We start from the raw sequence: 21,717 nt of genomic DNA, 5'->3' as shown, positions 1-21,717 counted from the left end.
GCAAACTAGGCCTAGAGGGTTAGGGCCAATAGACACTCACATTAACAATACCCATCATTCTGCATACTTTGCCCTTCACAAGATTAGACAATTTCTTTTAAACTGCAAACCACAGGAAAGACTGTGCATGCTTTCACAACATCTCGCATAGATTTGTGCAATGGTCTCTATGCACATTTATCAGCAATCTAACTCTTCGATCGCAAAGTACAGCTTGTCTAAAAGTCAGCAGCAAAGTTAGTCACACTGTTCTGAAAAATCCTCACTTGCTTCCAATCAAACTTTTGTAGCAAATCACATTTGTACCTCCAGGGGCCGATTTCACGAAACTCATCTCATCCTGCAACTCATCTTTGGACTTAAGACAAGTCCCCGCTCTAAGATCGATCTTAGCTAAGATCGATTTCACTAAACCCATCTCAAGCAAGATACATCAAAACTACCAATTCAATGGCTGTTTCATGTTTGTTTTTACTGCTTGACGAAACAGTCGTTGAAAAGAAACACGCAAAACCAATTTCCCATGCGCGCACACAGAAAACGAACTTTAGCCAGAAATCTGTTTCTACAGTGGTTTTCTTCCTCGAAACTATACATGTAACTCTAGGACGACACTCATTTTAACAGCAATGATTTCCAGATGATATACAAATTAACGCACGCATTGACCCTAACCCTGCTGAATCCAACAGGATCCAACTATATCATAAACCTGTTGGAGCCTGTTGGATCTTAACTTTGATGAAATCGATCCTACCGGTAGGACGAGTCACGAGTTAAGATGAGTAACCCTTCCCGAGACGCATTTTAGAGTTTCGTGAAATCGGCCCCGAGAACTTATCGACAAATACGAACCTCAGAGAATCTCTGCTCACAATCTTAACTTACCCCTGTTCCCAATCTTTACTTACCTGTATTGTACCATCTGTGAGATCTTACATACCTTTTGCAAGATCTTAGAGACAACATCTCCCATCCTATGGAATGAACTACCCTCTTACATCAAAGAAGCACAACTCTTGGAATCTTCAAATTGGCCCTTAACACAAATTTCATCACACAAATCTCTTTGTAATGTTTTCCTTTCATTGTATATATTCACACATTGCAACTTTGTGTGAATTACACTTTGTAAGTACATGTACATGTATGTACCGCGGTGCATGACACAGGCATTAACCATGTTAACTGTTGGCTAAAAAGACAATACAAACAGTGCCCCTTAGTCTCTGATGTCCCTTTCCATCCACCTTGAAAAGTGTCCCCTCGTGTTGGATGAGGTGGATGAGGTGCAGCTCCCAACCCTACCACTTTTGGAATCTTCAGCCATTGGCAATTACCCGGACAACCTTTCTTGCTACAATGTAGTCAGCATACAAAACAAATTTGTACAGAAATTGCAGTATTAAATCTTTCTGCCATTCAATTTTGGAGAAATACACACAGTAACACAAACTGGAGTACTTTCCAACAAGACTTTGTGTCTTTTGTTCTGCACATTAACCAGATATACATGAGCCGTCTAAAAATACATTCATGCTAGAATTTGTAATCTGACGGTATTGACAGGAATTCCCACCCTCAGGCTATTGGCATGTGCGTTAAAGTTCACGCCAGAATACGACAACCTAGTCCGGATGGTCATTTCTTAGATACATGTAGATACGGAACACATCAAAATCTTCACAACTGTTCCAACCCACATTTCAGCACAAGAACAACTTTGGGCACCCTTCATAAAATGACTGAACGCTTCTGGAAATGAGCAGCATATGGTTCACTCCAAATGCATGTAATGTGATACCCCTGACGAAAGTGGTTTGATAAATCGCAGTTTAGGCCCCAGCTGCTCCTCATCAAGCTTCTAAAGCCACTTAAAGTGTACAACAGGCATGGGCTGAGGAAGCTGATAATTTTCAGGTCAGGCAGCTCAGCAAATATCAAGATGGTTACGATCTTAGCCCAGGACCCTAGAGTGATTTTATTAAATCATGAAAAGTAGGGTGACTAATCGCCAGTTTTCCCTTCTCCGTGATTTTTATCCTCTCACAGGATTTTCCTGAAAATTTAAATCTGAACATGCAGAGTATGTTTAAGTGATTTCCATGCTTTGCGACATGCACTTTTTATTTGACTGAAGAATAAGCAATTTTACCGAATAAACCATATATACTGGTTGAGTGAAGGGCACGTACTTATATACACATCCATGTACAGTTTAAAATTCTACTCACAGAAGAGTAAGAACTGTATCACTCAATAGGCCTACAGTGCCCTTACATTTTGGGGGGGTGGGTGTTTAACTGAATTTCCTGCCTAACTTTAATGCATTCTCTTACTGGCTGCAATCGTTACTCTTGCATTGTTGGGCAACAAATCCCAGGTGGTCTCCCCCCTCCCCCCACCAACACACACACACTTTTTACCAGAGTAAGGCATACATGTAGTAAGATTTCAGTGGGGCCGTAATCCACCTTCATGGTAACGGTGAAGGGCAATAAGTACTGGTGAAGGGCAATGAATTCAGAGTACCTACCGGTATTACACGTACATGTACACCATGTACATGTACTCACTTATAGACCTAATATTGTGATGTCACATTCAGAGATGCTAAGACCACACAAAAGCTGGGAGTGTGGCAGTGTGAGTGGCAATGGCCATCATAATGTAACCTTGGCTGGCCCTAGGGATGAGGGTGTCTCTTTTGGTCCATGGCGTTAGGGTTTGTTTTTGTGACCATAACCAGAAACTTGTTTGATTGAACCGCCACTGTCATTCACTCAGAACCACGCTGCGTGGCGCTATATATATGATTTTTGCGCAGAACCGAAGTCGCCAAAATGCTTAACCCAAACATGAAAGCAACGCCCAAAATTAACTTTTAGAACAATTGAGCATGAGGCGTGTGATTACGATTGTCCGGAGTGTGAACGTGTGAATTGACTCTGAGGCATGTGACACATGCTGGAGGCATCACACTTGGTAGGTCCGTACATTTTGAGTGGCCTTTAGTCCATGCCTGTGCACTAAATGCATACAAAAACATTTCATTTACTTCACTGCCACTCAATTTGATGTAACAATTAAAGATGCAGTCATTGTGATGTCATGAACATTAGGTCAATGTTAACTTTACTGCAAACCAACTCTGTTACAGGGGTGCACCTTTTACCAGTACTTTCCAAGAGGAATGCATCCATTAGGGGTATACACTATACAAGGGTAAATGGTTTTGGGATGCCTTCATACAGGGAGTGGAAAAAGAAGGAAACCCACTTTTGACAGCAATATTCACCTACTTGTTGAGCATATTTCAAACGTTCAATTTAATGGTATTAAAATATTGATCTTGAAACATAAGTGACAAAAAAATGATTGCAAATGCATATTTTATCTCTGCGATAAGGTAGTTTGTATAATTTATGTGCCAAACCTGTTTGTCCACGGACAGCTTTATTCCATCTGCTTGACTGAGCTCCGGAGCTTGATTTGAAGACAACAAAACACTACACATGACTGACACGTGGACAACAGTGATTTCGGTGACTTGTACTCAAATTAGCAAAATAACACTATTCTTGCATTTTTTTTTCACCACGCACAGTTGAAGAGTAATACTTCACAACATTATTAAAAAAAAAAAAAACATTCCAAATAAGTTTAGTAGGTTGAAATTCCTGTCAAAAGTGGGTTTCCTTCTTTTTGCAACACCCTGTATATGAGTGATTTTTGCATGTTCAAAAGTTGACAGCCACCTCAATTTTAATAAATGATCCTGAATTGTGGCAAGGTCTATTTTGCAATCTAATTTTTTTTAAGTGCGACATGCAAATTCCCCAGTCTGTATGCATGTTGACCTATTAAGTCTGGGGCACACGGATGAAGCACTAACGAACACGTTGTCTATCTTTCACATGTCCTCTTGGTTTTGTGGGGTAATATTGAAGCAAATTGTGAACGACACATAACGATGTAGGAACACCATCTGGCTAGCCTTATAAGGTCTCCAGCCACTAACAGTGGCCAGATAACCACTTGACAAGAGGGCTAGCAAGTAACTCACCTGAGTAAGGGCAGGACCCGCAAAGCATCTGGTTGAACTTTGGGTTCTAAAATTTGGTTAAAAACTAATCAAGGCACAGAGACCTGCCCTCTCTCTAGAGAAAGCAAGTGCAGCTACACCTACCTACATTTATATGCATACCTGTACAAGAAGCAACATTTTCCAGGTCCCAGTAAATGCAAATTATAGAAAATGCGAGTACATACATGCACATGGCAACCTTCGATGAATCGACGTCTGTTACTGGATAGCACTCTAAATATGGATTAGTCTACTCCCGATAGGTTAACCTACCCGTACCTAGCCAAAATGTTTGTTATAACCAAATTTTGCATTAAATGGAGAGCCAGTCTCATTCATTGTGCACATAATAGCACGTCAGGACCCCGGATTTATGCTTACAAGTTTCAGAATATTGTTGCATCAGATTTTTATTAGCAAGAGACAACTGTACACGTGTATTCACTTGCATTTTCTTTTATTACTGTACAGGTTAATTTCAATTTCTTTGAAATGGCTTGTTACTATTTTTATTATGGCCTCTTCATGACTCAGTCCCTTGCTCTTCATTTCCAATCAGGTCATTTCCAATCAGGTCATTCTGCTTGAAAAGCAATTCTTTCTACCACCTGTATAACTCACTACCCCGCCTCCTCAGGTAGGATCCGAGCCAGTTTAGCCACTCCCCCTTCCGCCGAACCCCGCTTCGGAAGGAAGAACAATATACGTTTAAGATGCTGATATGACATCAGGGTCAGTGTATTGCAAATATGAATTCCTGCTGGCCCAAGTGGGAGATACGGTAAGTACTGTGTTGATGAATGGTGACATTACTTTGTGGTTGAATTCAGGATATGCAGTATTTGCAGGGGTGTGGTCTACTTGAACCGACCTCTTTGTTTGGATTAATGTGACTGCTCTATCAAAATTACTTGTCTTCTAGCCTGTGTTGAGTAATACATGTACATTGTAACCACACCAGTCAGAATACATATTTTCTTTTCTTTTGCAACACTCTTGATCTTCTCCTCATCAATCATTAGCACCTGATCTATATTACATTGTATTTATAGGGAGATGAATGTATAAAACCATAGAGAGCTAAGATGGTGTCAGGCATGATAGGGAGTTATAGGCAGGAGGGGTTTTGGGCGGTGCAGGGACCAATGAGTTAATCAACACGGGCCATGCTTTTCAATGGGAATAGGCTATAAATTGGCTTCACAAAGAAAGATAGTATGGTGCATGGTAGGATTTTGTGCAGTGCAACAGATTCCATACACATGTGGTAAATAATGAATCAGGATACACGTACATATGCAGTCCAGTAATGACAGCATGAAATTCAAATCGGTGAGCTGCTGGATTTTCAGGTGGAAATATTTTTCATGCACAGTTTTGGTAAAATGTAGACATATGGCAATTTCAACTGCATAGCAGCAGCGCCTTACAAAGAAGCTAGGGTTGCTACATGTAGTCACACCTTGAAACACTCTTTCTAGATATAACAAGTAAGCAAAATGTGTCATTCTAGAAATTTAGGGTCCAAAGTGTGACCTTTTTCCTGTCCCTGTTACCTTGGTATTTTGTAATTTGCCATTCAAGTATCACTTAGAATGACTTCAAACAATTTTATCTCTGTCGGGTACATGCAGGTAGTTCACTCTTTATAATCGCTCTTGGGGGATGACTGCACTAAGGAGTGCATCAGAATTATAAAATCATAGCTGTCCTTTGTAACCGGGACAGGGAAAAAGGTGGACGCAAAATTTATAGAATGACCCAGACATGTTTGAGTAACATCTCAAAAAGGAAGAGCCCACACATAATGTCAGTTTGAATAATCCAGTCAGGTACATTACCTTCGAGACAATCCTCTCTCCGTCATTATCGAGTATCGCTATGGCTTTGACTGTGTACAAACTTGCCGGCTGTAACAATAAAAAATTAACCATTACATCAAAAGGTATGATTTGTGTGGAATGATGTAAAAACTTGTTTTTTGATATTCCACTATACTGAAAGGTTTCATGTAGATTTAAAGCCCGAGTCCATCATTTGCAGCTATCCAAAAAAGTAACCGGCGTAATTATTGTTGAAAAACATACTGGTTGAAAGATAGTAAGGGGACTAAACTCCCTGTGAAATTATCCTTTCTGGCAAGCTCTCATTTTGAAGAAATCAACGAAAGAAGGCATTTCCAACGGTGCTTCTTAAGAAGCACCGTAGGAAAATTTAAATTAGTAGTTCGTTTTGTTATTCGGCGAAGCGCGCACAAGCATTGGAACGACGCACAGGCGCGCGCGGTTGCTATAATTCGTTGGATCAGTGCGCAATATCGCGTAAAGCTGCAATTCAAAACAATTCGAAACATGATTTAGCAACTTTTGATTTTAAATTGAGATCCTAGAATGCTGTTTTTCTCGGAATATGAAGCTGAAGCTGAGCTGAAACTTCATCAAGTAAGTTGTTCAGTATCCTTCATTAGATTTTGAACACTTTTGTTGCTTCAAACGAACAAAATGCACTAATTACAAATGATGGACTATAGCTTTAACTACTAATATATATCTAGGCTCATGGCTGTTTGAATTTTCAAAATTGGATAAGGGATTACTGAAATATGACCTTTAAAAAATTCTTTTGTAATTAATTTTTTTGCTCACTTCTCTATGGCCGCCGTGGAAAAACTTTGCATGTATAGATCTGCCTTGTTTATATACTACTAGGTTTACTAAACAGAACAGCCTAAGCAATCTTATTGGACGTCATTCACCAATCACGAAAAGGAGGAACCATCACTTGATACGTTGCCCCCCCCCCCCTACACCAATCACCAAAATGATACATCACCACGTGATTCAATTTGGCTTTGCCATCTACCGTACTCATTTGCAACGGGGCGATTTAGCAGTGTTGTAGTCAAGACCAGGCAGTCCAAGACCAAGACCGAGACCGACAGTCCAAGACCAAGACCAAGACCAGATTCATAAATAAACACATGTGAATCATCTTTGTATAAGTTATGTATGTTGATGTAAAATTGTGATGGCTAAGCTAGAGTATGACCATGTAGCTACATGTATGTAGCTACATGTATGTTAGTTTGATAGGAATGTGCTAATTAGCATTAATGAGCGTTGTTGGGTTTTTTACGTTTGCAGTTCGGCATTCAGACATTGGTGTACCTAATGTAGGCTAAAGCTGCAATAAAAGTTACAATTCAAAATAGTATTTTCTTCAAATTGTGCTTGTACTTTGTTTCTCAGGAACAGCATTAATTAATTTACAACAGAGGTCAGAGGTGCCCCCTTGCCCTCAGTCTCAAGAAAATGACCTCACAGCAACAGCACTCTCAGTTGTCTGGAAAAGCATGGACAATTTTAAATGATTAAAGTTGTGCACAAGTTCGGGCCTAAAACACAAACTGCGTCATGTTTTTGCCTCCAGTTTTGGCATCAACGTACTCTTTGTGGTCCTTGTACGCCTGCAGTATGATTGCCGAATTGGCAGACATGACTCAAACCAACTCCAATTGTGCGTAAAAAAGAGCAAACTTCCTCACAACCGAATCAGGCACGCATTCTTCCCACATGGCATACAACGTACGTACCAAAGTACACTATCCTAGAATGGTGCCTTGCCAGTCAAGTTCCAGATAGATCAACAGTGCATACTCCACGCTTCTAGTAACCGGACCATGCATTCAATACACATCTTTTTACTGACCGTAACCAGTGGCAATAATAATTATGTGGCTGCGGCTAGTCACCATTATGCGTGTAATAGATCATGCGCAAATGCACGAGGTATCTGCCAAAGCTAGCCGTAGCCAAGGCCAACGTAGCAGTCAGATTATGTACGTCAGTGCAGCCGGTACGACGGTCGCCAGAACGATGGAACATTAACAGCGGTATTATTCTGGTGGGATTTGGATTTCGTTAGGCAACAACTGCAAGTGCATTTCTATATATTGGTCTCGTGCTGGTCTCGGCCCAAAATTCTGAGAACAGTAGGTGTGAGACCAAGACCAAGACCAAGACCAGCGTGTTTCCCGAGACCATACGTGGTCGAGACCGAGAACACATTCAAACTGGTCTCGAGACTGGTCTCGAGACCAAGAACAGTCTCGATGGCTACAACACTGCGATTTAGTGATTGATTTTGGCTTGTATATGAGTACGGTACAGTACATGGCAAAGCAAAATCGTTCACTATTTTTCAACACATTTCTTTTTAAGTGGGCCCAAAACTAAATTGACTGTTTTACTAAATAATATATCGCTCTTTCCATTTTTGCGATTTGATTGAAAAGGAAAAAGCCCCTTATATGTGAAAAATCAGTCTGAAGTTGAGTTCTATTTTGAGATGGACTACTTCGGCTGAAAAAATTAGCGTTTTTTCCCCCAGTATTTTGGACACATTATTGTTGACGTATGAAAATTATGAAGATGATCAATAGGCCTAACGTGTGGAAATCACCCCGTACCTTCTGATCAGCATAAACCACCTAAAGAGTGCTCGCGCGGCAACTTAGACAAAATGTTGTTCACTGTTGCGTGACAGCTGCGCAGATCAATGGCTGTCGGTTCGTGTGCGGTCCAATTCCCTAGTCACAGATAGAGGGCAGGGTTTTAAATTTTTTAGGGAAATTTTGGGGTAAAATTACAATGACGACAAAACGCAACACGAATATAAAGATGATGATCACCGCGATGTACATTGTACCCTGAACGCGCAAGGCACGCTGAATCGGCGCACAGCACCAACCGTAATTTGCGTAAACCGCATACGAAAATCGTAATTTTCGACCATGTGTCAACCCAAACAGACCGTTCTTATTTACAAAAAAGGTGCCCTTTTTGAGAGTAGTCTGTTTTAGGTTGAAAAGGTCATTTTTTAAATGATAAAAAAACACCCTCGACTCTTATTTGATTGAAACTGTCGAGCGCAATTTGAGTCCCCCGCGCAAGTTTAAACTTGCGCGTGGGACTCCCGAAGCACGCAAATTACACCGCGCCATTTTAATTTGCGTGCGCAAGTTACAACTTGCGCAAAGGCGATCGCAATTTGAGAACCTTGCGGGCGGGATTTTCATTGATGAAGAAAAATAAATGTTCGAAACACAAGTGCATGGAGAAATAAATTAATAAATAATGGAATAAATTAATGAGCAAAGAAATTAATAAAAAGTGGAATTCAATTAGCGTCAATGAAAAGAAACATTGAGATTTAGCAGTGCATATCAGAGAAGTTTTTTAGGGGGCGGGGGCGGAAGGGGACCAGGCAAGCAATAAGCATGGTGATTGCTTGGAGAGAGTACTGAAGTTGTTCGAAAATGGAAACAACTTGCTTCAAGGTTTTTTACCTTGCATATGTAAAACTAAAACGCATTTTATTTATATTCTTAAATGTAAATAAATCATAATTTCCTAGGGGTAACCCGTTGTTAACGTAAAAGAATGATTATCATCCCTTCAATTGTTCAAGATTTTTGACGTTATAGTAATCATTTACATTATTTTTTAAATGCTTTAAATTATATTACATGTACTGTACAACTAAAAAAGTAGGGCCTACTTATTCTTAAAAAAATACTAATTTTATTAATTTAGCAATTAATTAATTGGACGGTACAATATTTCATTTTTTTTTTAAAAATACTTTGCATAACATTTCGAGCGCTGTGTACACTTGTGTACACACAAAAATGCATAATTTGAAAAAAAATTAATGAACTCATTACTGATTTAATTAATTTATTTAATTTATTACTTTAAACAATTATTTTACTTGCAGGCTCAATAATTCATATTAATGTTTACGTGCTTTAACTTAAAAACGCTATGCATATAAAATGGTAATTATTTTAAAAAGTAAATGAATTTATTAATGATTTAATTAATTAATTTAATTTATTAATTTAATTCATTAATTCGAATTAATGAATAAATACGTTGTTTATTTAACAAAAATCCTAATGAGCCATAAACAATAATACACATTATGAAAGTGCATAAATTGTTCGCATTACCACACCTTAATCTCTGAACCCACACAGTCAACCTCATTACTACTGTAAATAAAATGTTTCAAAAAAGGCAGTAGGCTAAGGCATTGTCTCACGAAGCACAGTGGTGCTATTAATTGGAGAAAAATAGGCTTTCAAAAATAATGTTACATATCTGCATGAGTTTACCAGGAAAAAAATTAGTTTGGCAGCTTTGCATGCATGGGAAAAATCTATGTAGCGCGTAGTCCGAGTAACTTGGACCCAACTTGAACTTATCGCCTTTTTTAACATTTGGACATGGTCTGGCGATAGTAGGGTCCAAGCTAATACCGCGAGCTGGACATCACAACACCGTCCCCAAAACCAACATTTTCCAACAAAAAACATCAGATTTCACCTTCAAAATGGCCTCCAAATTACTAGATATGCCACCTGAGGTACAAGTAGACATCGATGATTAAGATGGTTGTACTGAAGTTTACTTACGATCCGGAAAAAAAGTGAAATTGTTCGTTCATTTCGGAGAGCTCCCCTCGCGATCTTGAACACGTTAAATTTCCGATCGTGTTTAATGTTTGAACGACGCGATTTCTTCTTCATGCCAAGCGTACATTCGATGGTCCCCGTATCCCGAGTGCGATTCCGTTACCGAGCGCGCGCGATGCATCGATTATGATAATGAGTAGACTGGATCACGTTTGTAAACACATGTGCATTTCAAACGCTAATAGGGAGTTGGGAACTAGCGCAGCTTGTATGGCTGATACCAGTTAAAGCTGGTTCCCGATTCCCTTTTACAGTTCGAAATGCACATGTATGTGTTTACAAACGTGACTCATTATCATAATCGATGCATCGCGCGCGCTCGGTAACGGAATCGCACTCTGGATACGGGGACCATCGAATGAATGTACGCTGGGCATGAGGAAGAAATCGCGTCGTTCAAACATTAAACACGATCGGAAATTTAATGTGTTCAAGATCGCGAGGGGAGCTCTTTAAAATGAACGGAAAATTTCATCGTAAGTAAACTTCAGTACAACCATCTTAATTATCGATGTCTACTTATACCTCAGGTGGCATATCTAGTAATTTGGAGGCCGTTTTGAAGGTGAAAGCTGATTTTTTTGTTGGAAAATGTTGGTTTTTGGGACGGTGTTGTCCAGCTCGCGGTATTAGCTCGCGGTATTAGCTTGGACCCTACCATCGCCAGACCATGTCCAAATGTTAAAAAAGGCGATAAGTTGGGTCCAAGTTACTCGGACTATGTAGCGCGCAAGTTTAAACTTGCGTGCGCAATTTGTAGCAAGGAAATTAATGCACGCGCAAGTTTAAACTTGCGTGCGCGCAGGTTTAAACTTGCGCAGAGGACTCAAATTGCGCTCGACAAAACTAAAAGAGGTGCCCCTTACTACACGATCGCCCAAAACGTATAGCCTATGACGTCCGAAAACTGGGCCAGTTTGCGAGAGAAAATTTTAAAACGTTTTCGTGTCCCTCAATGTGCCCGTGGTTTCCTAATATTTAAAGGTATATTCATAAAAAGTGAAAAACGACTGCCATTTTACTAAGCTCCGAAAAACCCTAATTTTTAAACGGTTAAACCACTTCAGCTGTGTTGTTTTCAAGGTGGCACTAATTCACTCACCAGCACGGGAGCATCCATGTTGAATTGTCACTGGTACACGCGTGTACGTACGGATTCCTTACCCAAAACTGATGATTACCAACTAACACTTTTGCCAACGTGGAATTAGCGAGAAAATCCGAGAAGACACCTGTCGAGAGGGCGCCCTTTAATTTCAGTGAAAGCTACATGTGAGTTGCGTTCATTGATCTCCATATACACAGACTGGATAGGACATCGCGCAGCGTTTGTGCACGAATGCGCGGCCGAACAATGGCGGCGCGTTTACTGCCAGACGGGTAAACGCGCATTGTGCTTTCAGTTTGTTTACTTTGGAAAATGGATTATCGAGTGAAATTTTTCTTACAGGAGGGAGTTCAAGCGCTCCTCCAAAACAAATCTTTAAAAAAAATAACTGAACGATGAAGAGTTACCCTCAATCCCTCCATACAGCTTTTCCACACTTTCTTGATATACACTTTCTTATTATGCATTTTCGAAATTCAAGAACCCCCCTTTACTTTCCCCTTGTTTTTTTTCCCCCTCCTCTTCCCAAAAATGATTGTAAGTAAATTGCCATTTCATTTTTGGCACATCGGTCATTAGAGCACACTGAACTACTCCATCAATGAAATGAATAATTGTATCAATAACATGCTGAAAAGACATCAAATTTTTAACTGAACACTCACACGAGAAATTGTATGGAGATTCATTCAAATGATTGATATATTTATTAAAAAACCCGAACATAAACCAATTAGAGTGTATAAGGTAAGAAAAACCTTAATTTTACAAAGTAATCATAAAAACTTCTTCCCGTCCCTAGATTGATCAAGGAATGACATCGTTCACCTCTTGTGATATTGTGTGAAAGGAGATGAATCACAAACCAAAATTCTAATTTTGTCAAGGAATATCAAGCTATGCACGGTCTTGTTTATAATTAAATGTTTAGCTATACTTCTGAAAACGAAATATAATTACTTGTAAAAAGTGTAATGGGAATCGTTTTTGTGAGCGAATATGACGGTGTATTAATGGCTATAGCTAGTAATCTTATATAACGGCGTACACAACATAAGTTCAAACCGTAAAAGTACTCATTGCTTTCTTCACCATACAAACTGTCAAAAGTGACAGTCATCTTGGGAGCTCATAAAAATACTTGCGTTGAAATTCACAGCTTCTTTCCAAAAACAAAATCAATCAATGTTAACAGTTCCACATCCTAAGAATTGATTAAGAATTGATTCACATTGCATGTTCCATTCAGTGGATGATACAGTCGATTCCATCCCTCCGTGAAGTTCTCCATTTTCGTCCGTCTCGGATATCGTCCTGCAGCTGCATGGTGGTTTTTGCTATGGCTTTGCTGAAGTTGTTTGTTTGATATGAAGGTCAATCGGCCGGGTGTACAGTAATTTAGCATAAGACATCTCCTCGGTTTCTCTTTATAAAGAAAAAGAAAAGAAACATTTCGGTAGCCGTTAAGCCAAGGCAGACATAATTCAATCAGATTTTGTATATAAAAATTATAAAAGTTATTTGAATAAACTATTGTAGTGCTTCACGGTGTATCTACACGTGCGTCAGGAGCGTGAACCGAGACGGTGCTTGCCGCGGCCGACTTCACTTCTTACGGGTCCGAATTCCTCGTAAAAAGACAAGCCCGCAGGATTACTGTTAATCCCAGGCTTGAGTCCGATCCGGCAACTTGGGTCTCGAACGCAAAGGAGACGGATTGGTGCAGAAACACGAGAACACTAGGAGTTCTAGAAGAGTCTTGGTAACAACCATGTGACAAGTTTATCATACAACAACGACTGATCTAAGATGGCGGCGCCCACGAAAAACGATAAATTGATCATCGGTCACGTGACCGCATAATTCTGATACATTGATTAGTACGGGTGAAATATCAACTGGCACTACACTATTTTAAACAAGTCAACTTTTGTTCATTGCCATTGCCGGGTCAGTCATGCACGTTTAGGCAGTTTATTTTTTTTTCTTTTAAAGACCTAGGCCTAGGTCTTTAAAAAATGATGATGCCGACCAGCATGACAGGCCTATAGATCGCATGGAATTTGAACAGAATATCTCGCTAGCTACCACACAGGCCTCCATCCCCCCAAACTCAGAGCGGCAACATTTCGACATCATAATTTGCTTTGTCATTCCCACGTTCATATTCCTCCATGCCATGTTGTATAGGCCTCGTTAAAAAACAACTTACTTGCGAATAATTGTCCTATTCTTCAACGCTCCTTACTTGCCGACTCCAGCAATCTAATGCTGCGCACACCTTGACTATACTCCTCGTCGATTTTGATCAATTTAGATCTCTGTTTCTTTTATTCTTTCAAAAATGACAAAGAAACCGAAGAAAACCCAACTTCATTTTTTAATCCTCCGTTCGAAAGTGTACACAACTCGAATGCGAGTTTGTGTTCTTTACCCTTTTCAAAAAACGCGCGCGCGGACGCACGTTCGTACGCGATGTCCTATCCAGTCTGTGTATATGGAGATCAATGGTTGCGTTAGTGTTAGACTGACGGGCAGCTCTTAATCTTCCGCACGCGATTCTAACTTGTTAATAACTTCAATAGAATGTTATAATTGGCACCGTCTACTGTACATTGTAGCCTTTTATATGAACTCTGAACTTCCCCACAGTTATCTTTAAAAGAACATAAAGCAATTTGTCACTGTCATTCACTTTCACCTTGTCAAAAAGTGTTGCCTTCACTGCCCCGAGGTTGTCTCCAAAGAACTCTTGGTAAAACTGTTAGCTCAATATGAACCCCCCGTTCAAGAAAAACAAGTGCGATTGCACAATAAGCTCTGGCAGTGGCGTAGCCACCGGGGGGGGGGGGGGGGGGGGGGGGGGGGGGGGGCCGTGGGGGGCGACCGCCCCCCCCCCCCCAATGAAACCTTGTCGCCCCCCAGTCGCCCCCCCCCCCCCCCCCCCACTGAGATTTTGAGTTTCAAAAAAAAATTTCATTGATCTACATGACGCCATGGGCGTCAATCCTGGGGGGACAGGGGGACTTGTCCCCCCCCCCCCCCCCCCCCCACTTTTTGAAGAGTGGGGGACACAATATCAAATGTCCCCCCCCCCCCAGATTGTTGAACTCGTGTCTCATTTACAGGGCCCTATTATGTACTACAATGTATCTTTTGCTTAGAAAATATTGGTTAAAGTGGTCAGAAATTGCCTCAGATAGCACAACAGAGCATTTAGAATCCAAAATGTTTCGGGGCCCTTAAGCGGGCCCCGGACCCCACGCCTATAGCTCAGAATTCTGGTAGCCGACTCCAACCTCGCAAACAATGTTCAAAAAAATTTCTTATGCCTTTAGCTGAGAAAACCTCGAAAATTATGTTTAAATTATTATCTTTTGTGCTAAGATAATTATTGGTTAAAGTGGTAAGAAATTGCCTCAGATCACACCACAGAGCATCGAGAATCCAATTTTTTTCGGGGCCCTTAAGCGGGCCCCGGACCCCACGCCGTAAGGGCTTCGCGCTTCGCGCTCGCATCAGTTCTGATCAAGGTATGTCCCCCACGCCTATAGCTCAGAATACCGATAGCTGTTTCAATGACTCCAACCTCGAAAACGATGTTCAAATAATTTTCTTTTGCTAAGAAAATATTAGTTAAAGCATGGTGGTAAGAAATTGCTCCAGATCACACCACAGAACGTCTAGAATCATTTTTTTTTTCGGGGCCCTTAAGCGGGCCCCGAACCCCACGCCGTAAGGGCTTCGCGCTTCGCGCTCGTATCAGTTCTGAACAAGGTATGTCCCCCCCCCACTTTTGAGAAGCGATTGACGCCCCTACATGACGCCCCCCCCCCCATGAAATGTTCCAGCGCCCCCCCCCCCCTCCCACTGAAAAATTCCTGGCTACGCCACTGAGCTCTGGCCGTCTTGCATGAAAGACTTGCATGAAATGATACAATTACTAACTTGGTGGTGATTGACACTTGAAATAAGACTGTCCTATTTAGGTTTGTTGAAAATCACAATGCAAAATAATAGTGACCTTCTTAATGCAACTGTATCCTCACTCCTATGCCCTGGAGACTCGTACACTGACACAGGGCCAGAGGCAGGGGTGATGTATATAGTCAGTAGTCACAGGTGTGTAGAAGCCCCCTAACTTTCTAAGTTCGTAGCGCACACAAATACCACGTGACTATAACATTACCACACATCTTGCCTCTATTCAAAACATTTTATGAACAGTGTCACGAATTGTTACAAACAAGTTTTGTCAAATATTTAATGTATTTTGTTTGCTTTTTCGGGGGACAGTTACAATTTGGTTCGTACATGAGTTAGGGGTTCGTTTTTGGTCACTTTTTGGGGGGGATAGACCGACCGACCGACCGACCGACACCCGAGTGACCGTTGTAGAAGCTCTGCTGTCAGAGCTTAAAAAACCGAATCAGTAAAAAATATTCCTGATTAGTTCTAGTTTTAAGGTCCAAAATGATAGTGTAGGCAAGGGCGGATCCAGAACACAATTTTTTTTGGGGGGGGCCAAAGAAAATTTGTGTGTCTCCCAAAAAGTGGGTCAAAAAATTACGGCGTGGGGTTTGGGGCCCGCTTAAGGGCCCCGAAATTTTTTTGGATTCTCGATGCTCTGTGGTGCGATCAGGCTGAGGCAATTTCTGACCACTTTAGCCAATGTTTTTTGAGGAAAAGATGGTGGTGTACTCATTGCCTGCCTTTATTGAGACGTCACATAAAAAAAAACAATTGGTTTCGTGGGGTTTTTTTTGGGGGGGGGGCATGGCCCCCTTTGCCCCCCCCGATCCGCCCTTGAGTGTAGCCAGCTCCCACTATATAATTGGCTACAATAATTCTTAATCATGAAGAACCTATTGACAATTTAAAGTCTACCTTTAATATTAGTTCCGTCTCCGTACAGTCCGACAGATTCCATTAAATAATATCTCATTCTAACGTGATTATATGTAAAAAAAAAAAAAAAAAAAAATAGTTAGTGGCCTGACGTTTCGACCCTAGCAGAGTCTTTCTCGAAGGCTTAATGACAAGACTATAAACATAAACAGGTACATGTATACATTACTGATGTAACAAAAGCAGTCAAGTGGAAATAGATTATATGTAATTAAAAAAATGCACCTATCGGCAACACGGTTAAAAATGATGGGTGTAAAGGTAGTGTCCTAACTCTCTTCTTTTGAATCGATGATCTTTCCTCTTTATATAGAGTCGCCGCTTACAGTGCAAAGTCAAGACTTGAAGAAATTAATTCCATTCTCAACCATAATTATGTTTTTAACCGAAATTATATATACGGATACGTTCGTTTACCAAGTGTTTGAGACTTGTATCATGGTCCTTGCGGAACACTATCGATCCCTGCATTAGAACCCTGTCTTCCGTGGGTCGATTTAGATATTCATACAAGAGATTCCTTCTGTCATTGTATGCAGCATCATAGCTTCCCATCCTGATTGTCCATATGCGCAGTTTCATCATATCTCATTTTTGCTTCATAGCGTTTTGTTATACTAGGTGGTACCTCTTTTCTCTCTCCCTCCATGTATTTATTTCTAGTTCCTCGCGTGTCTGTATTTCTTTTGTTTTGTCTTTTGTGGAAGTTGTCCTTGATTGTCTATATCCTCTCTCTCTCTCTCCCCCCCCCCCCCCACCCTCCCTTTCTCTCTGGATAATGTTTGTGTTTTTGTTTCGTTGTGTGTGTTTTGTTTCGTTTTGAGGGCTCCTTTGGAAAGCAGTTTTCTGAAATGGACTACCCTCGTTAAAGATAACAATAAAATAAAATAAATCCTTACTCGGACAGCCCTATAATCTCTCATTTCTGCTTTTACGATTTACTGTTCATTAGGCTACTACACATTATTGCTTGCCACGTTATTTTATCCTCAGCATACTTTGTTGATTGTTATGTGATTTTACACTTCTTGCAAGTATTTCAGTTCTGTTGCAGGTGTAGCGTGAATGTCCGACTCCATGAAATATGGACTCGTTGGTAGTATTGCACATGCGTAAGTATGATAATTAGGAGAGTGACTGGTCACGTGCGAGGGATTAACCAATAATAGGAAAAAGGGGTCAGATTTTCATAGGAGTCGGATATTCATATGACACCGGCCCAATTTTCTATATAATGCTGTTGTAATTTTTTTAATAGAAGTATGGAATGCATGTGAGATTAATTGAAGTGATTTGAAGTGAATTGAAATTGTTTGGCAATGTGCATTTTTTTAACCAATCAGCTATTTTTGTATTTTCTGTACAACAAAGCTATGACAACGCATTAAAGCTACAGTCCATCATTTGCAGCCATCCAAAAAGTAACTGACGTAATTATTGGTGAAAAGCATATTGGTTTAAAGATAGTAAGGGGACTAAACTGTGAAATTATTCTTTCTGGCAAGCTGTCATTTTGAGGGAAAAAATGAAAGAAAGCCATTTCCAACGATGCGTACTAAAGACGCATTTTTGAAAATGTCCGTTAGTAGTTTGTTTTTAATTCGCCCGGCGAAGCGCAGCGCGCGCAAGCGTAATTGACACGACGCAAACAACGCGCGCGGTTGCTATAATTCGTCGTCGGTTCATGTTCAGTGCGCGATATCGCGTATATAGCTGCAATCGGCTGAATGAGAACGTGTCTCGGACGCTGAATTCGGGAGCAATTCAAAACGTGACTCGGCAATTTTTGATTTGAAATCGAGATCCTGTAATTTGTTTTCTCGGAATATACAGCATTCACTGAGCTGAAACTTCATTGGGTTAGTCAGCACCCTTCTTTAGATTTTTAGCACTTTTGTTGCTTCAAACGAACAAAATGCACAAATTACAAATGATGTACTCTACCTTTAATAGATAATTCATTACTGTCGTTAGGGAAAATATACACTGAAGTTTGTTTCCAAGGGCGGATACGGGGGGGGGCAACGGGGGCCATGCCCCCCTCCTCCTAAAAAAAGAGCCCTTTTTTTTTTAAGTGACGTCGCCAAAAAAGCAGCTACTATACGTACACCACATAGAGCTATTACGTTAAATTTCATATAGCTCTATGGTACACCACCATCTTTTGCTCGAAAATAAAATGGTTAAAGTGGTCAGAAATTCCCTGAGATCGCACCACAGAGCATCTAAAATCCAAAAAGTTTCGGGGCCCTTAAGCGGGCCTAGCTTAACCCCGTTCTCATTTTTTTTTTTACCCACTTTTTTTGGGGGGAAAACAATGTTGGCCCCCAAAAGAATTGTGTTCTGGATCCGCCCTTGTTTGTTTCCCGTACAAGTTGGCTGATATTGAAATTAACGATGAGACAACATATAAGTACCGTCCCATCGTCGCTACAAAATGTGGTCTAACACCGTTGGAATTCCCCTATTGTAGAAAAAATACGGATTAAGGTAGCAAAGAAATTTAATCAAAAGTAAATAAACAAACACTACTGGGGAAATTTAAAGTAAATACGTTGTGGGCGATTCTGAATGGGTTTTTTTTGGCCGGGGGGGTTGAGAAAATAGGCCTAGTACTATGAGAAGTAAAAACAGTGTGCAATTTTCCACCGCCCCCTCTATCTCACACCTCCGCTTTTTCCCTATTTTGGTTTCATGCCGAGTAAACAATTACATGCCAAATATCTCTCTCTGTTATACGGAAGGATTGTGTCTTCACTTAATTGTCTAGGTGTCTACAGTTTCCAATAAAAAGCTCATAGACTTCAACGTTCAGCAGTTAAGGTTATATACAATTTTCCACGTAACCTACAGCTTTTAGACTGGTTCCCTGAATGTTATCCATCGAGGATGGATATCTGTCGTCAGGGAAGCATTTTACTCGCTGCGTACTTTACCTAACCAACTAGTGATCATTGTGGTGACCCCACAATGCCAATGATCTTCCCTTTTGTTTCAGTGATTAAACAGAACACAGGATATGCATCATCACATTACAGGGCAATACTAAGGAAGTGCGCGTGTGGGGTGTTGGGGCATGCATGGTGCAGGGAACAGGAACCCATAGGCGCCCTTATACGGCATTCACCAAATGATGCATAGTAGGGGCCTACATAAAAACTTTGGCCCAATATAACGAAATTCTCCTTTTCTCGGTGTAGAGTCTCCAAATTAGGAAGTAGTGCTGGATTTTGATGAACTCCGTGCTGTTTGTTCTTCGTGCCCACCCCAAGCCTTTGAGAATGCGTAACCATTGAAATGTGTTCGTACTTTTGGAAAGTATAGGCCCTATACTGCCGATTTCTACTCAGGGTTTATACTAATACGAACATTTTCGATTGAAAACAAAATATCAAAAAGTTTTTAGGATGTATCTACGGGCGGAGATTTTAGCCTTCGTCTGACCTAGGTTTACCACAGATACATGTGGGATTGCCACAAAACGCGGAACCGATTTGTTCGCATCGTTTTCAATAAAAAAGGACATGTACAACTCAAAAACATGTAATGTTAGGAAATTGGTGGCACATGGCTGGAAAGGTGCTTCAGATTAAGAGACGGGGGATTTAGGTGAACAAGGGGGATGGAAAGTGTCATAAGGTGTGCATTTACTCCACCCTATAGTAACCTTTGTCCTAAGGACATCGTGTTTGCAAGTATAAGCATTGGACTGTAAAGTTTTGTTTGGAAACGTTATGGTTTTTGAAACTTTTTGGAAAGTTCATTAACTCATTACAAAAACAGTGAGTTAAAAAGAAAAACCGCGTGCAAAACTAATACGTCCCTGGGTGGGCTCGAACCACCAACCTTTCGGTTAACAGCCGAACGCGCTAACCGATTGCGCCACAGAGACCGTGTGCCTGTGTCTCCAGCAATGTGCTCAACTACATTAACTCATTACAAAAACAGTGAGTTAAAAAGAAAAACACGTGCAAAACTAATACGTCCCTGGGTGGGCTCGAACCACCAACCTTTCGGTTAACAGCCGAACGCGCTAACCGATTGCGCCACAGAGACCGTGTGCCTGTGTCTCCAGCAATGTGCTCAACTACATTAACTCATTAAAAAAACAGTGAGTTAAAAAGAAAAACACGTGCAAAACTAATACGTCCCTGGGTGGGCTTGAACCACCAACCTTTCGGTTAACAGCCGAACGCGCTAACCGATTGCGCCACAGAGACCGTGTGTCTGTGTTTCCAGCAATGTACTCAACTACATTAACTCATTACAAAAACAGTGAGTTAAAAAGAAAAACACGTGCAAAACTAATACGTCCCTGGGTGGGCTCGAACCACCAACCTTTCGGTTAACAGCCGAACGCGCTAACCGATTGCGCCAGAGAGACTGTGTGTCTGTTGCACCAGCAATGTGCTCAACTAACTCAACTCATTACAAAAACAAACATATGAGTTTAACAAAACACGTGTGCAAAACTATAAGACGTCCCTGGGTGGGATCGAACCACCAACCTTTTGGTTAGCAGCCGAATACGTTAACCGATTGCGCCACTTAGACAACGTGCTCTCCAGCAATGTGCTCAACACATTACAAAAACAGTAGGTTAAAAATGAAAAACCGCATGCAAAACTAATACGTCCCTGGGTGGGCTCGAACCACCAACCTTTCGGTTAACAGCCGAACGCGCTAACCGATTGCGCCACAGAGACCCACGACTCATGCAGCGAATTACAAGATTACTCAAACTTATCTCAGGCCCTAATAAACAAATATCTTTGTCTAAAACTCTGAACGTGCAAAAAGGATGATGCGTCCCAGGTCGGGGTCGAACCACCATCCTTTCGATTAACAGCCGAGCGCACTAACCGATTGCGCCAGATAGAACTGCCTATGGTCTCTTAGCTAATCGCATAAAAAACACACTTTAGCCATAAAAAAAATTTGTCTAAAAGGTTAGCAGTATTTTGTGGGATTTTTTTTTAAAGTCAAGCCGATTTTAGATTGACCTCTTTGCGTGTCTCCTTCGTGTTGTACAAGATCACAAGCAATTAAATCTTGTTCTGGATGTACTAAACCACA

The 21,717-nt window shown here is 40.8% G+C and overlaps 1 protein-coding gene and 5 non-coding genes across 8 annotated transcripts in view; all 6 read right to left on the bottom strand.

Moving 5' to 3' along the window:
- Positions 1–11,868, bottom strand: part of LOC119744716 (coatomer subunit zeta-1-like) — a 65,535-nt gene extending 53,667 nt beyond the window's left edge. For all 3 annotated transcript variants that reach the window (XM_038220792.1, XM_038220790.1, XM_038220791.1), the window contains exons 1-2: positions 11,728–11,868; positions 5,929–5,997 (exon numbers count right to left, since the gene is read on the bottom strand). In XM_038220792.1, the coding sequence (XP_038076720.1) occupies positions 5,929–5,997; positions 11,728–11,745 (87 nt within the window). In that variant the 5' untranslated portion in view covers positions 11,746–11,868. The remainder of the gene's footprint in view (positions 1–5,928; positions 5,998–11,727) is intronic.
- Positions 11,869–20,459: 8,591 nt separating this feature from the next.
- Positions 20,460–20,533, bottom strand: Trnan-guu. Its single transcript has one exon. It is a non-coding gene; the product is annotated as a tRNA-Asn (tRNA).
- Positions 20,534–20,623: 90 nt separating this feature from the next.
- On the bottom strand, positions 20,624–20,697 carry Trnan-guu. The gene has a single exon. It is a non-coding gene; the product is annotated as a tRNA-Asn (tRNA).
- A 90-nt stretch (positions 20,698–20,787) lies between these two features.
- Positions 20,788–20,861, bottom strand: Trnan-guu. The gene has a single exon. It is a non-coding gene; the product is annotated as a tRNA-Asn (tRNA).
- A 90-nt stretch (positions 20,862–20,951) lies between these two features.
- On the bottom strand, positions 20,952–21,025 carry Trnan-guu. Its single transcript has one exon. It is a non-coding gene; the product is annotated as a tRNA-Asn (tRNA).
- A 248-nt stretch (positions 21,026–21,273) lies between these two features.
- Positions 21,274–21,347, bottom strand: Trnan-guu. The gene has a single exon. It is a non-coding gene; the product is annotated as a tRNA-Asn (tRNA).
- Positions 21,348–21,717: the final 370 nt, after the last annotated feature.

The sequence above is a fragment of the Patiria miniata genome, unplaced genomic scaffold (assembly GCF_015706575.1).
Source record: "Patiria miniata isolate m_02_andy unplaced genomic scaffold, ASM1570657v1 HiC_scaffold_7, whole genome shotgun sequence".
NCBI lineage: Eukaryota > Metazoa > Echinodermata > Asteroidea > Valvatida > Asterinidae > Patiria > Patiria miniata.
Note: the sequence above shows the minus strand (reverse complement) of the source record. Positions and strands in the feature narration are given on the sequence as shown.